Genomic DNA, 14,003 nt, shown 5'->3' with positions numbered 1-14,003 from the left:
ACAGTACCTGTTTGGCTCTCTTGCGGGCCTCATCGAGGTGGCGTCCTCTGTCTAGTGATCTCTGCACAAGTTTGTCCCAGCGAGCCTGTACGCTGAGCAGCAGGTTCTTGATGAGAACCACATCCTGTTTGAGACTGGCAAATCGCAGCTGAGAGCCAGCTTTCTCTAGAGCCAGAACCTGCTCTCTGTGAGTGTTCACCTCATTCACAAAAACCTGAAATACAAGACAAGATAAGGACTCAAGTTTCCCAAAAGTATTCAATTGTGAAGGTATTTCACATAAACAGGAACATCAAAAGCAAAAAATATATATACTACCGTTCAAATGTTTGGGGTCTTTAAGATTTTTTTATGTTTTTGAAAGTGGCATTTATTTCAGATATAAATATTGAACAAACAAAATTAAGTAAACCACATTTTGTACCAACCTTGTGCTCATCTATCTGGAATAGGACAGTGTCGAGAATAAGACTGGGTGGCTGAGCCATGTTGAGAGTCTGCTCTGCCTGTGTCAGCCAGTTTATGGTGTCCTGCAGGGAGGATTGGAATCCTGTCGCCAATGAGACAGCTTCCTCCAGTTTACCCTGTGAAAAGAGATGGACACACAGACAGAACTATTAGGATTGGAAGGCAGAATAAGATATTTCATGAACCTGTTAATAAATTAAAGAAACCGCTTTTTAAACATGAATGTAACGTCATAAATCAGTCTTTGGTTCCCTCACCCTTCTGTCATCCATTTTGGCATTGAAACTGGCCCACTTGTTCTGTAGCATGGCCAGGTTCTGTTGGGTCTGGGTGGTACCAGGTCCAGCATCCTCCCCTCCTCTGGCCAGAAGAATGGATTCTCCCTTATCCAGCAGTCGATGGTACTGCTCACCCCTGTGGGTCAACTGAGCCTGGAGCTCCTATAAACGGGACAGATAAGTTGATTAGTCAACAAACATTGTCATTGTTAACTAAAACTAATTTCATTAATTAAAATAAAACTGAAATAAAATGAAAAACCTAAATATTGTTGCCTTGGTAACTAATTGAAATAAAAATAAATTAAATCCAAATAGAGATTAAAAATCTAAAGCTAATAAAAATGGCAAAAGCACATAGCAAAATTACAAAAAATTATTCATAATAGAATGCAAAGGCAGTATTTAACATGTTATGTAAATGTTTTGTGATTTCTTGTTATTTCCCAAGAATGCAAAATAAATGAATAAATGAATAAATAAATAAATGAATGAATAAATAAATAATGTAAAACTGTTTCATATCATTTGAAATTGTTATAAGAAGTTGGTGGTTTGATCTCTAATGGGTGGAATAGAGGTGAACTCATTTAGCGTACCATGTGTTGCTGCAGCTGCTCTCTGGCAGTCTCAGGCAGGCCACCTGTGGGTTTGGCAGCGGACAGCTGACTCTCTGTGCGTCTAAGCCACTGCAGAAACTCCTCCAACTCTCCATGGAAACCCTCCGCCTGACACAGAAACCATGCAGGGTAAAGACAATGAGCTAATTGATCCGACACCTGTACTACAATATTAAAGAGAACCATTCTCCATGCACAGCAACCCTCCAAACTGCATCCATTTTATTGAATTGACTGAATTGCTAAAAACATATGTAGATGTACTTGTTTTTTATTAATGCATTCAATTAGATCTCTCTGTATAATGATGTAGTAATATCTAGAGCACCTGTTGCAGGGCAGCTTCCAAAAGCTTCTGCCTCTCATCAGTCTTCAGCAGAAGGTTCTTCCAGCTACGGTTGAGCTCATCCAGCTGGTCTCTCAGGTGGTTGATTTCGTCTCCAGGACTGGACTCCAGCAGCTCAGAGCCCGCTCTGTTCACTGTCTCCACAGTGGCCCGATGGGACAGCACATCGTTTCTTAAAACCTACAAAGGCAGCTTGATTAAAGGAATTTGCTTTAAAAGGGAAATAAAAAAAAAGTTGAGTACATAAAAATGAGGCCCAATTTTTATGGCCCAATGTGACGTACATGATGCTTAGCCAGCTCAATTTCGATGGCCTTGGGGTCAGAGCTGATGGGTCGCTGGGTGTCCAGTGTGGCGTGAGTGTGACTGAGCCAAGACTGCAGCTCAGAGAGAGCGTGCTGGAACTGACCTAGAGCCAAGAGCGCACCCTCCAGTTTGTGCTGGTAGAGAGAAGACAGAATCAAAACAATCAAGAGTAAGAGCCTTTCATGTCTGCCCTCTAAAATGCAGTAACTACGCAACAATGTTTTCAGAGTTTTTTGAGTGAATTTAAATAAAATTTAGTAGTATTATTTTCATACTCCATTTTACAATTCCAAGACCCAATATTCAATAATCAGTTTGTAAGAATTGAGAAATTAGAAAATGCCGGGCAGTCTGGTTGCGGAACAACCACTCCCCGAGAAGACAAAGGACCTTTCTCGAAATTAACATTTGACTCGCTCTTGAGAAACTAGCATCCCTGAGTCAATCACCTCTCCCATGTTGTCTCTCTCACGCTGAGACCACCAGATATTCACCCAAAAATCTATATGGTTTAATGTGAATAATTATCATACAGTATTATACATGTTTGGTATCATTTGAAATGTCTCAGTGCGACTGGTACAAATGTCTCATTCCCAAAGAAGTAAACCCAAAAGTATTAAAGTTCTTAAGAGTTTAGGGATAACTTGTACACAGAGGAGGGTATGTCTTACAGGCAAATGGCATTCTACTCCCAAAAGGTGTAAACTCTGAATGCCAATTCCCATTGTTAGCAAATGTTTCCATGTGAAAGAAGTTTCTGTCTATATTAAGAAATGCAACAAGACGCTCAGGGCGATTCTGTAACTCAGATCAGCCCATAATGTTGAAAGACCTCAAAGACTTCAGCATTATGTATTTTTCCAAATGTCGGGTTTAGCCTACATCTTTTACTCTTTATCTCTGAGCATTTGATGTTATTATATTGATTATCTTTGAACTGATTATGAAATTGGCATGATACATTTATTTACCTGACATAATAAATTGTTACATTTGATTTTATTCTGACTGACTCTGAAATTTTCCCAAGTGTATTAAATGGATTCGTATGTTACCGTCAGATTAGTGACGACTAATATTTGGCAGTAATTCAAGTGTACTTGGTTTGCAAAGACAAGGAGTGAATTTACGTTTAGGACAGCAAAAATGCTGCTTGACCAACCTAAATTTGGGTGTGTCTTACTTTAGATAAGTGTACGTGGGAAACCACGGCATGGCCAAACCAAAGCTATTATAAGAGAAGTAATGTTGGTCGACTTATATCTGTAGTAGTGGCCATACCTCTGCCTGAAGTAAACATTACGTTAAATTCAAGTGTATGCAATTCCATGGGGGCTATACCAAAAGTATCTTTGATTGTGTAAGCATGAATGCAACCATCTCAGGTATACAGCCAATTACCTCTGTTTAGTGACCAAACTAACGAGCTTGTGATCGTGAGACCCGCGTTAAACAGAAGGCGTGAGGACCGCAAAGTGACATAGCTTCCTAGTATGAACAGGTAAACTCTAAGTAAAGAGTTGAAAAGAATAATCAAATGTGTTGCTACACTATTATATAAAATGACCATTAACCAATTGGCAGTCTAACCTAAATTCGAGGTCATAATAAAATGGAGTCAGATAAAAGCTTAATTGTTATCAAATTACTTTGCCACGTGCAGAGACTTTCACCCGTTCTATCGGAAACTGCAATTGGACCGATTTAGACGGGTTTACAAGTTAACTATTGTATTATTAATTATACAATTATTAATAACAACAATTTAAGAATTAAATAATAATTCATCAGCTTAACTGTAGGCTGTTTTAAGGAACATTAGACTGAGGTCATAGGTGTGCATTTATATGCATTTTATAATTTCTCCTCAGATTCTGAATAATCTGTTTTTGTAATTTATTAGTAAATGCAAAAGTTGTCAGAGATAAGAAAACTGTCTCCATTTCCTCACCTGTCTTATTGTGATTTTGTCCACCAGGTTGTCCCACAGGTGGCGTAGCTCAGTGAGAGGCTCTTGAATCATGTCTCTGTCTGTTTGGTCGCTCACTTTCCTGAGCAGCAGCTCTCCTTGGTGACTAAGCTTCTCCATGTCAATCTGCTGCTGGTACACCTCAACTTTATATTGCTGTGTCATGTACAAAGAAAAAGGGTCAATCCTTTTCTCAAAGCAATTTGAGAGATAAGAGTAGATAAGGTCCAATTCAAACCTTGAGCTCCTCTATCTGTTGTTTGACAGTGCTGAGGTCTGTCCCCACAGCTGGCATGTCACACAATTTGATGACAGCGTTGTCCAAGTAGTCAAACATGCCCTGATGAGACAAAGTGATGAATGTGAACACACAGTTGGTTTGACCAATCAGGACAGATTTTGCTGTACCAACAGAGATATAATAACCTGAAGAGCATCCTGGTACTGCACAGAGTCAGTCATGGCCTCTTCAAGTCTCTCCATTCTCTCTCTCCACGTGCGGTTCAAACCTTCCCAGGCGGCATTCATCTGTGTGTCAAATCAACAACATGGAGATATTTTGTTTAAATTTGAGTGAAGAGGGGCATTTCCCATGTCTTATTATCCTTCTACCCTCTTACCTCATCAATGGTTTTCTTGACCTCTGGTTTCTCTGTCTCTCCACAGGCAAAGATGAGGTCAGCTCCAAGAGTTTGTACGATCTCCAGCTCTTCCCTCAGCCCATCTGTCTCTGCCTTAATGGCCTGAGTGTGAGATAAAAACATCATGATCTCATTCTCTTGAGATCTTTGTCTTGACACAACATTATGTAGTTCGATCTACTCAAGGACTGTTTTATAAAACTGGACACATTATTACACACATTTTGGGTTATAAGTAAGGATGGGTTAAAATGGTTGACTAGTCATCCATCTAATACCAGTGGTTCTTTTCCTTTATAGCTGCTTGTTTTCAAACTTTTTTTTTTATTAACAGAAACTAAGTATTGATATATTAAATTAACCACGATTCATTGTGTGATTTCAAAAATTCCAATAATTTGTTCTTCAATTAAAAACAACAGTCCTAACAATCCTAAACTAAAACTAGTTTTTTTACTAAACAAGATTTAACTAAAATACAAAAAAATATTTCGTTTTTGTACATCCTTAGTGAAAACTGAATTAAACCTAAGAAAAAGACATCCATCCCTTTTGTTGGACTGACCTCTGCTGCCTCTATTTGTTGTTTTATGAGTGAGGGATCCACCCCAGGGTCCTCCAGCTCTTTCACAATGTCCTGAGAGTCACGGAGCGTGCTCAGCAGAGCGCCCATGTCAGCCCAGAACTTTCCGGCCAGATCTAAAACATCCTGAAGTTTACCTTCTCTTTCCTCCGCCCTCTGCCTGATTTCATCCCACAGAGAGCGCAGCCGCAAGAGTCGTGAACGCACCGCTGAGGATGGGAACAGAATGCAGATTTATCAAAACACATATTTCATACAGCCATATAGCATAATTTCAGATCAAAGATCTTTACCCTGTGCGGCAGGATCATCGTGTGGGGCTCGGCTGATGAGCTCTTCTCCTCGGGCACACAGGGCGCTGAAAGACGGCAGGAGTTTGTCCAGCTCTAGTCCTGTAGCCCGGTGCTCTGTCAGTTGTTCCCGGATCTTTTCCACCTCAGCGGCCACTGGAGGGGGCAGCCGCAAGCGCTGGACTGCCCCTTCCAGAGTCTCCAACAGAGGGTCCATTTTATCATGGAACTGAATGGAGAGAAAAAAGATGACAATCAAAACAAATACAGCACATTAAAGTAACTGGAGAAGGACCAGGCATATGGAGGAGGGGAGATTTATCCCAGCCAGATGCAAAAGGGCAGAGGAAGTTGAAGCTAAATAAGAAATACAAGTACTGAAAAGTGTATGCTCCTGTTCTTAAAGTGAAAAAAAACAAAAAACCCTCAAACAAATTTTTTTTTTTTTATTGAGCATGGGTGTAGGGACTGGAAGGAGGTGTCAAAAATATATTATTCTAAGGCAAAATATACAGTATACAATTATGTGTAGAGTAAGAAATAAGAAATTAAAAAATGTATATTTAATATTTGCCCATCTTCTTGTACTTGTCTTATACTAACAAGACACTGCCTTTAGGTCAACTGATGTAAACTAAAACTAGTCCATATCACACACCTGTTTCATCACAATTATATTATTATTATTAATTTTTTTACAATTACTGAAAATTCCTGATTCTCAATCCAATACACACGTTATTATCAGAGTTTAAATCAGCAGGTGATGGTGTTCTTACCTCTACCAGCTGAGGGTGATGCAGAGAGCAGTGATGATGGAGTGATGGACACACACAGCACATCCACAAACATGAGTGATGGGCGGACGGATGGACCAAACGGACATGGGAGGGAGAGGTGGAGGGAATAGGCAAGGGGAGATTTGCAAGCAGGAATGGGGGGAGTTTAGGGGATACAGGAATGGAAAGGAGAGGGTGACAGGATATGGGGCACAGGGGTGGGACAGGTGGAGTCACAGTACAGTGGAGTTTGAAGGGATGGAGGTGGAGAAACAGTACAATGCGTTAATTCAACAGCATGCAACAGGCCAGCAGGAAGAATCAATATCAAACATTCAGCCAAAATGCAGCTGATGTCAGAAATGTTATTTACAAAAAAAAAAAAATGGACTTAGTGCGAAACAATGGTTAATTAAAAGTGATGTGTCATTTAAAATAGCTTAAATGAACAATGTTCTGGAAAATATGATGATGACAAAATTTGTTGATACTGTGCTGTATAATGCTGAACTGTGAGCTGTAACTCTTAAATAGTTGACAAGCTGGGCAGCAGTCCAAAATAAGCATGCTAACATTTTGGAGCAAATACCTGGACAGATTGTGACACTGCTTCATCCAGTGCTGTGGCTCTACTTTTGACGTCTTCTTTGATTCTGATGTAACGTCTCTCTGCTTCATTAAAACGTTGTCTCACTGTTGCTCCTTCCTGGGCACTCAATTCTGCCAGCTGTGGCCCGATCTTTAGCAGTTTGTCTATGTGTGGCTTGTGCTCAGAGATGGACTCTCTCAGAAGCTATACAGAAAAACATATGAAACATGTCATGTGTCAGTTTTGAGCGTCTTAACCAGGGATGGAAATTAGCACCCGCCACCAGCCAAATGCGGGTGATTTTGTGTTGTGGCGGGTAAATTCGCTTCACCTACCGGCCACCGTGGCGGGTAAATAAAAATATACTGTTTCACACAGACGGCGGACACTTTTAGAGGACATAAGTGTACGCTGAAATAAAGTTTTTCACCTCAGAAAAACTGACTTTCTTGTCCTGTCACGTCAGCCGTTATCCTGTTCTCATAGCGAACACTCTTCAAATGCACGCGCAAATGTGGCGGCGCGCGCTGTGTATCGCCTCACTGTATATAAAGTGCAAAATAAACTACGAGCATGCAACGCCGTTACGTTGTAAATTACACAAAATAAAAGTAACGCAGGGATGATTTTCATACTATTCACCAGGAGCAGTTTCCATGGTTCATTAACAGTTATTGTTAATATTGTGTATTCACCATGGTAACTGTCGTTTCCATATTAACCCCAAAATGCCACTTTATTTTTCTTTGTGTTATTTTTTATATTTTTAAATGACTCTAGTGGCTCATACCAACATTGTATTAACAAAAACTAGTTTGGAACTGCTATTTAATAGCTTTAGCATAGGCCTAATGTTTATTTATTAGTAGGCTACTAGTCTTTACTATTAGTCATATTCTTACAATTTATGTTAAGTAAAGGGGGACAGTACTTGTGTGTGTGGAAATAGCCGGTTTCAATAAAACTACTTGTGACATGTCATATTTGGCCAGGCTTGGGAGGGTTACTTTAAAAATGTATTCCGTTACAGTTACAAATTACTTCATAAAAAAAGTATTCAGTAACGTAATCCAAGTACTATAATATGAAAGTAATGTAACCGATTACTTTGGGATTACTTCAAGGTCACGTATATAAATAAAGTCAAGCAAGAAAAAATAGTATTCAAAATTTGTTTTTGTTTTTTTATTTATTAAGAATTTGGTCCAGTGTACAATATTTGCTAAATATACACACATGCCTGAATATATATTTATGTAAAGGGCTATACAGACATCTAGTGGCTAATGTATGGTATTACAGATTATTTTGTTTTATTTTTAATGAATTTTTACACAATCTACATATTAGTTTATTTTAAAATAGTCCTACATGTTGACTAAAGCCGTGATCTTTCTTAATTTGCCTGACTGGACGTGGGGCGTTGGCAGTGGGAGTTCCCCTGCGTTACCTAGACAGCGAACATCCCGTTACGTGAGAAAAGATTAAGAAAGGACATTTTGGGTACTAAAAAAGCTACTCTCCTAATTTCTACAAAATAGCAGCGGAATTTCCATGAATTAAAAGCGATTTACCCGCAGGCAGCATCGTTTCTACTAGCAGCAGTGATTCAAAGATTGTAGAAAGCTGTTATTTGCACACGCACCAGCGCGTGGCACACACGAGTCATTACTGGCAACAGAACCAGGAACTACTGTATTATCAAGCAGCGCTTAATATAGTGTTATTATGCCAAACTACTTATTTATTTAGTTTTAAATGAAACCATTGTAATCCTGAAAGTATTCCCCCTTTTTTCAAAATGTAACTATAATCTGATTACTATGTTTTTTGACGTAACTGTAACGGATTACAGTTACTGGATTTTTGTATCCTGATTACATGACGCCGTTACATGTATTCCGTTACTCCCCAACCCTGTATTTGGCTTTGACTTTGACTGAACATTTGCTCTCACTTTGCGGAAAAAATATCGGGATATATATCGTATATCGATATTCAGCCTAAATAATCGGGATATGACTTTTGGTCCATATCGCCCAGCCCTAGTTTCATTGTTGGGACTAAAAACCTAAAACTGGAAGCCATAAAAGACCACGAATCATTCAAATGCCACATCCAGGTAAAAAAGAGAAATATATATAAGAGAGAAAGAGAAAAGGTCAGTATTTCATTGAGACTTGAGATTAAATAAACTGCTTAAGTATTGTAGATCTTGTAGTATTAATTTTCACATGCAGTTACACATTGTCGGTTAAAAACAAGAAAGTGGCTGGTAAAAACATTGAGTGGCTGGTAGATTTTGAAATCCACCAGCCACAGTGGCCGGTGGACAAAAAAGTTCATTTCCATCCCTGGTCTTAACCCATGTCTATAACCACAAAGAAGCAAAAGGGACTCAAGTCCTTCATCTGCACAAAGCCCACTTACCCTCATCTGTTCTTGCTGTTGTCTGAGTGCCTCTGTGTCGATGGCGGGAAGGGGTAGCTGAGCAATCAGAGTCTCGGTCTCACCCAGCCAGGGTTCAAGTTCCTCATGTGTCTCCCAGAAACGAGCCACCAGCACCTGAGCCTGCTCCAGAGCTGAGAAGCGCTCAGCATGACTCTGATTTACTGCTTCATAACGAGCACTTAAAGAGTCCGTCTTCATCTAAAGGAGGAAAAGGAAAGAGGTTTTAGCGGGTCAACCAAATTAGTCTTTTGAGAGACTGAAAAACAAGTTTGCACTGTTGTTTTTCCCAAACATGACTCAACAAATCAAATCTCCGCCGGAAAATGCATGAGTCACAATTCAATTTTCCTAATCTAACCTTTCGCAGAAGAATAATTACAGTACATGGATTACTCTGCCCCCTCCCTCCCTCTCTTTCTTCTTTATTTTGTCTCTAACCTTCAGAGCCTCTCTCTGCTGTTCACTGCAGCTCTCTAGGATGTCCTCTCGTGTCTTAAGAAGTTGGTCCACGGTGTCTTTGTGACGGATGATGTCAATGTTAAAGGCTCTCTGGACCTGGAGCTGTGTCACAGTCACATCGGGCTCCAGACTCAGAGGCCCCAGAGACGCCAACTTCCTCTCCGTCTCTCCGACCCAGGTCAGCTCCGCATCGACTGCCTCTTCATACTGAAACAATAACACACATAAATACACCGCCAAAAAAGAAGTGTGACAAAAATATTTACAAATTCAAGTAAGCAACATGGACACAGTGTCCTAAATCAAATATTACTAAAGCAACAATTTATGTTACATATTTATAATAATAACATTGTACATATGACATAAAAGCAACACTTTTTGTAATAACATTTTAAAATAGAATGAAAACAATAAGCAAATAATTTGAATATTAAAAAAAAAGAAAAAAAGATAAGACTACTTTCTAAAAGAAAATACCAATGCTTGCAAGGCAGGGAAAGAATAACCCTTAAGCAATAGTTGTATTGCTGTATTACAATAGTTGTATTGCAAAAGAATGTATATATTTGGTTATATTATTAAAAAAAAATTAAAAAGACATATTATAATATATAAATATTACATACAATTTTATTAGAATTTCCTAAAAAAAATAAAAATTTGCAAGCCAGGCAGGTAAAAAATAATCTTAAAGTTTTAAGTTTTGGTTCTGTGTTAAAGGAGTAGTTCACTTTAAAATGAAAATGACCCCCTGATTTACTCACCCTCAAGCCATCCTAGGTGTATTTGACTTTCTTCTTTCAGACGAATACAATCGGAGTTATATTAATAAACACTCTGACAAGCAGTGATAATGCCAGTGAATTGCAACCATCAGTATGAAGCTCAAAAAGGTTTGAGAGTAAATCATGGGGTAATTTTCATTTTAAAGTGAACTACTCCTTTAATGAAACACACAGACATATAAATGTACAGTATTTGTTGCAGTACCTGCTGTGACCTTTGGATGGCAGCCTGCACTAACTGCACTCTCTGTGTGATGGTCTCGTCTGCTTGGCGGTAGCGCTGATTGGCATCTGCGACCAGGCGGTCAAGGCCTTCCCGTGCACGCCAGGGCACCAGATCCAGTAAAGCACTGCCTACCTCGTTCACAGTGTCCAGAACTAGCCTCTTCTCAGCAGACACACACTTCAGCTCCTGAGGAAAAAATACACACAATATAAAATAATGAATGGACTGAAGACATAAAAGAAATTAATTTTATTTAGCGAAAACAAAAATAGCTTTGTATGGTCTAAAGAAAAGAAAAGAAAAAAGTAAATTCATGAACTACTGAAAAAAAAGACATCCTCACCCTCTGTCTGTCCTGATAGGCTGGTGTTGTGTCTGTCTCAACGTTGTTAAGCTCCGCCTCCACGCTATCCAACCATTGGTTGATGTCATCGTGTGAGCTAGCAAATCGTGTGGCCAACTGAAGGGCCTGTTCCAGAATACGAAGGGCCTTGCTGCTGCCCGCTGTCATCTCTGCATAGCGGCTTTTGATACCATCTAACTTCTCCTGGATCAACAGGACCTCCTCACCTGCCACAGAGATCAAACATGATTACAATCAACGGAGGAATTTGGTAATACACCACTGAACAAAGACTGGATGGTAAAGTACCAGTGGTTTGTTTAAGCAGAGCTTGTCCATTCTTAATGGCCTGGTCCACTGTCTTCTTCCTGCTGATAATCTCTTCATTAAGAGCCTGTAGGGGACCAGCAATAGAAACATTAACTCAGGAAATAATTCAAAGTAAAGTAAAGATCAGAATGTAATCAACACAATATTTATGTCTCTAAATGATTTTAATTTGGATGCATTTCTTAACAAAAATTGGTATATGTAATTAATTAGATTAATTAACCAGCATTTCATGTCATTGTTTGATTAAAAGCTTAAATTGACTGACAGCCCTAGTGTAACTCTTTCTTCAGTGAGTGACAGCTATTTTTTCGGATGAGGGCCGCTTGGCAGTGTTCATCTTCTCTAAACTGAACTTTTACTGCATTGTTGGTCCTGGACTGCTATACCCTGCAAAACCGTACCAGTGTGTGTTTGTGTTGCAGCTCTAGTAGCTCCGGCTGATAACTCTGTACTGAAACTTCAGCCAGTCTCTGGGCCACCTCAGCTAGCCAGTTAAGGACTTCCACCTCTTCCTCTCCAAATAGCTGTGCATTGGCCAGGGCCTGCTCCAGCATGGCCTCTCTCCGATCGCACCAATCACGCAGCTCCGTGTGCCCATTGCGCACTGCCGCCACACGATCGCCCAGCCAATCTTGATCAGCCACACAGCTGAGCGGGTGCAGTGATTGGCTGAGCATCTCAAGATGGTCTACATCATTCTCCCGAGAGGACACCTCCTCATGGAGAGCCTGGGATTATAACCCAGATTAAAGAGACGTGATGGGATGGGATGAGTCGAAGGAGGAAAAAAAGACAAGGCAAACATAAACATACATGACAATGCAGAACAATGATAAATCATAATTAACTGATGCAAGTAAAAAATTAAAATGTGAATCAACACAAGGTGAGATGGGAACACAACCAATAAAAAGAAAAAAAAAGAAATCATGATGAAATTAAACTGAAAAACGGAAAGGATGTGGGCAGGATCACGACCAGAGACCTGGAATCCGTGCCTTCTTAGATAACTGCACTCCTACTTGTCCATTTAAAACCACAGGAGACTGACAATCTGTTCTCTCCTCTGCATTTCTAGTCAGTCTAATGAAAATCGCTTGCTAAAATGATCTTGGTTTGGCAGCAACAGTTCCAGGACACATCTCTCCCAGGTGTTGCATATACTCTACCTTGTGCCTTACAATCTGCTGTGTGATTTTGGAGGTCTGGGTTCCCATTGGCTCAGCGGAGCTCAAACGTCTCTCTGTTGCGCTCAACCATTCCCCGAGGGGCTCCACGGCCTCGTGGAACTGCAGCGCCAACACCTGCAGCTCCTCTAGCTGCCGTTGCCTGAGGACGTCAGGTTAGGAGGAAATCTGTGTTATATTCTTATTCTACTCTATTTTATGGCCTTTTAAAGCAACCAATTGATTGAGTTCTGAGTAAGAGATTTGATTAAGAGGTTTTATGGTTGTGTCTGAGTGTCCGTATTGCTCTGATAATGGAGTTTACCTGGCGCTGGCCTTTTCCAGCAGGTTTGTCCATCTCTCTCCTAGGCTCTTAAGTTGTTTCTGGATTTTGTCTCTGTCTTGTGTCTCAGCTGTAGCAGCGATACGCTCTCCTTCTGCCCTGATCATCTCTACCGTCCCACGGCGGTCATCCAGCAACCGTTGCAGCAGCTTATAAAAATATGGAATAAAGGTTAGTGACCTAAATTTATTTATTTTATATAATGTAGAAGGATAGATTAGTCGAATTAGAGTCTATCAACTGAAAAAAGTTTTAAATGCAGGTAATATTAAGATAATGCAAACCCCCTTTCAAATGTATTGAAATTAATTCAATGCAAAATTCAATTCAAAATTGATTTAAATGTAACCTTCTGCTCCTGAATTTGTGCCTTGACCACCCGGTACTCAGCAGATGGAGGTTTCTGATTGACTATGAGCTCCTCTGTGTCACTCAGCCAGCTCAAGAGTGGCTCTAGAGCATCTTGGAACTTCCCACAATGCAACAGGGCCTCCTGCAGCTGTGCGATTCTTTCAGCAACCTGTGAATAAAATAAAAATTTCAAAAAGACTTTCTCTCAGTCCATTAAGAAAGCGGGCTAAAAATAGATGCAAGCTTACCCTCTTGTTGAGGGAGTTCCAGCGCAGGTTGGTGGTCTCCAAGTCATGTTCCAGGGCCTGAGTGTCGGTGTGTTTGGCTGCACTCTGGATAAGGCCTTGACCCACAGCGTTGACATGCTGCAGTTTTGGCTGAATGCTGTCAAACTGCTCCCTTTCCACTGCCTAAAGTTTGAGTGATAGAGAGAGAACAAGTGACTTGAGTAGTGCATAACCAACACTCTTGTTATGTTACTGGACATGTGATATGACAGAATGTGTCTAAACAGGTCAAGGCTGTACAAACACAACAACATGATAATGGTGGCATGGCAATTTATAAATGGGGAAGCAGTTTTCAGCCCCCACACATTGAATGAAATTAAATCCAGAGCCTTGGCAGCAACATTGTACAGCTCTATTTCTCCAACAGCCTAACACTACAGC

The 14,003-nt window shown here is 40.1% G+C and overlaps 1 protein-coding gene across 15 annotated transcripts in view; it reads right to left on the bottom strand.

Annotated features, from left to right (window-relative positions):
* Positions 1-14,003, bottom strand: part of macf1a (microtubule actin crosslinking factor 1a) — a 165,943-nt gene that overhangs the window by 15,353 nt on the left and 136,587 nt on the right. For all 15 annotated transcript variants that reach the window (XM_082187008.1, XM_082187009.1, XM_082186997.1 and 12 more), the window contains 23 exons: positions 13,581-13,742; positions 13,331-13,501; positions 12,964-13,130; positions 12,642-12,801; positions 11,874-12,200; positions 11,449-11,533; positions 11,140-11,366; positions 10,776-10,982; positions 9,762-9,989; positions 9,303-9,521; positions 6,873-7,076; positions 5,508-5,733; positions 5,197-5,423; positions 4,611-4,733; positions 4,417-4,518; positions 4,229-4,330; positions 3,973-4,146; positions 1,997-2,152; positions 1,695-1,892; positions 1,346-1,474; positions 726-908; positions 429-584; positions 8-214 (listed from right to left, as the gene is read on the bottom strand). In XM_082187008.1, coding sequence (XP_082043134.1) covers positions 8-214; positions 429-584; positions 726-908; positions 1,346-1,474; positions 1,695-1,892; positions 1,997-2,152; positions 3,973-4,146; positions 4,229-4,330; positions 4,417-4,518; positions 4,611-4,733; positions 5,197-5,423; positions 5,508-5,733; positions 6,873-7,076; positions 9,303-9,521; positions 9,762-9,989; positions 10,776-10,982; positions 11,140-11,366; positions 11,449-11,533; positions 11,874-12,200; positions 12,642-12,801; positions 12,964-13,130; positions 13,331-13,501; positions 13,581-13,742 — 4,140 coding nt within the window. The remainder of the gene's footprint in view (positions 1-7; positions 215-428; positions 585-725; positions 909-1,345; positions 1,475-1,694; positions 1,893-1,996; positions 2,153-3,972; positions 4,147-4,228; positions 4,331-4,416; positions 4,519-4,610; positions 4,734-5,196; positions 5,424-5,507; positions 5,734-6,872; positions 7,077-9,302; positions 9,522-9,761; positions 9,990-10,775; positions 10,983-11,139; positions 11,367-11,448; positions 11,534-11,873; positions 12,201-12,641; positions 12,802-12,963; positions 13,131-13,330; positions 13,502-13,580; positions 13,743-14,003) is intronic.

This window comes from Leuciscus leuciscus (genome assembly GCF_965113295.1).
Source record: "Leuciscus leuciscus genome assembly, chromosome: 12".
NCBI lineage: Eukaryota > Metazoa > Chordata > Actinopteri > Cypriniformes > Leuciscidae > Leuciscus > Leuciscus leuciscus.
This window is presented reverse-complemented; position numbering and strand designations above follow the sequence as displayed.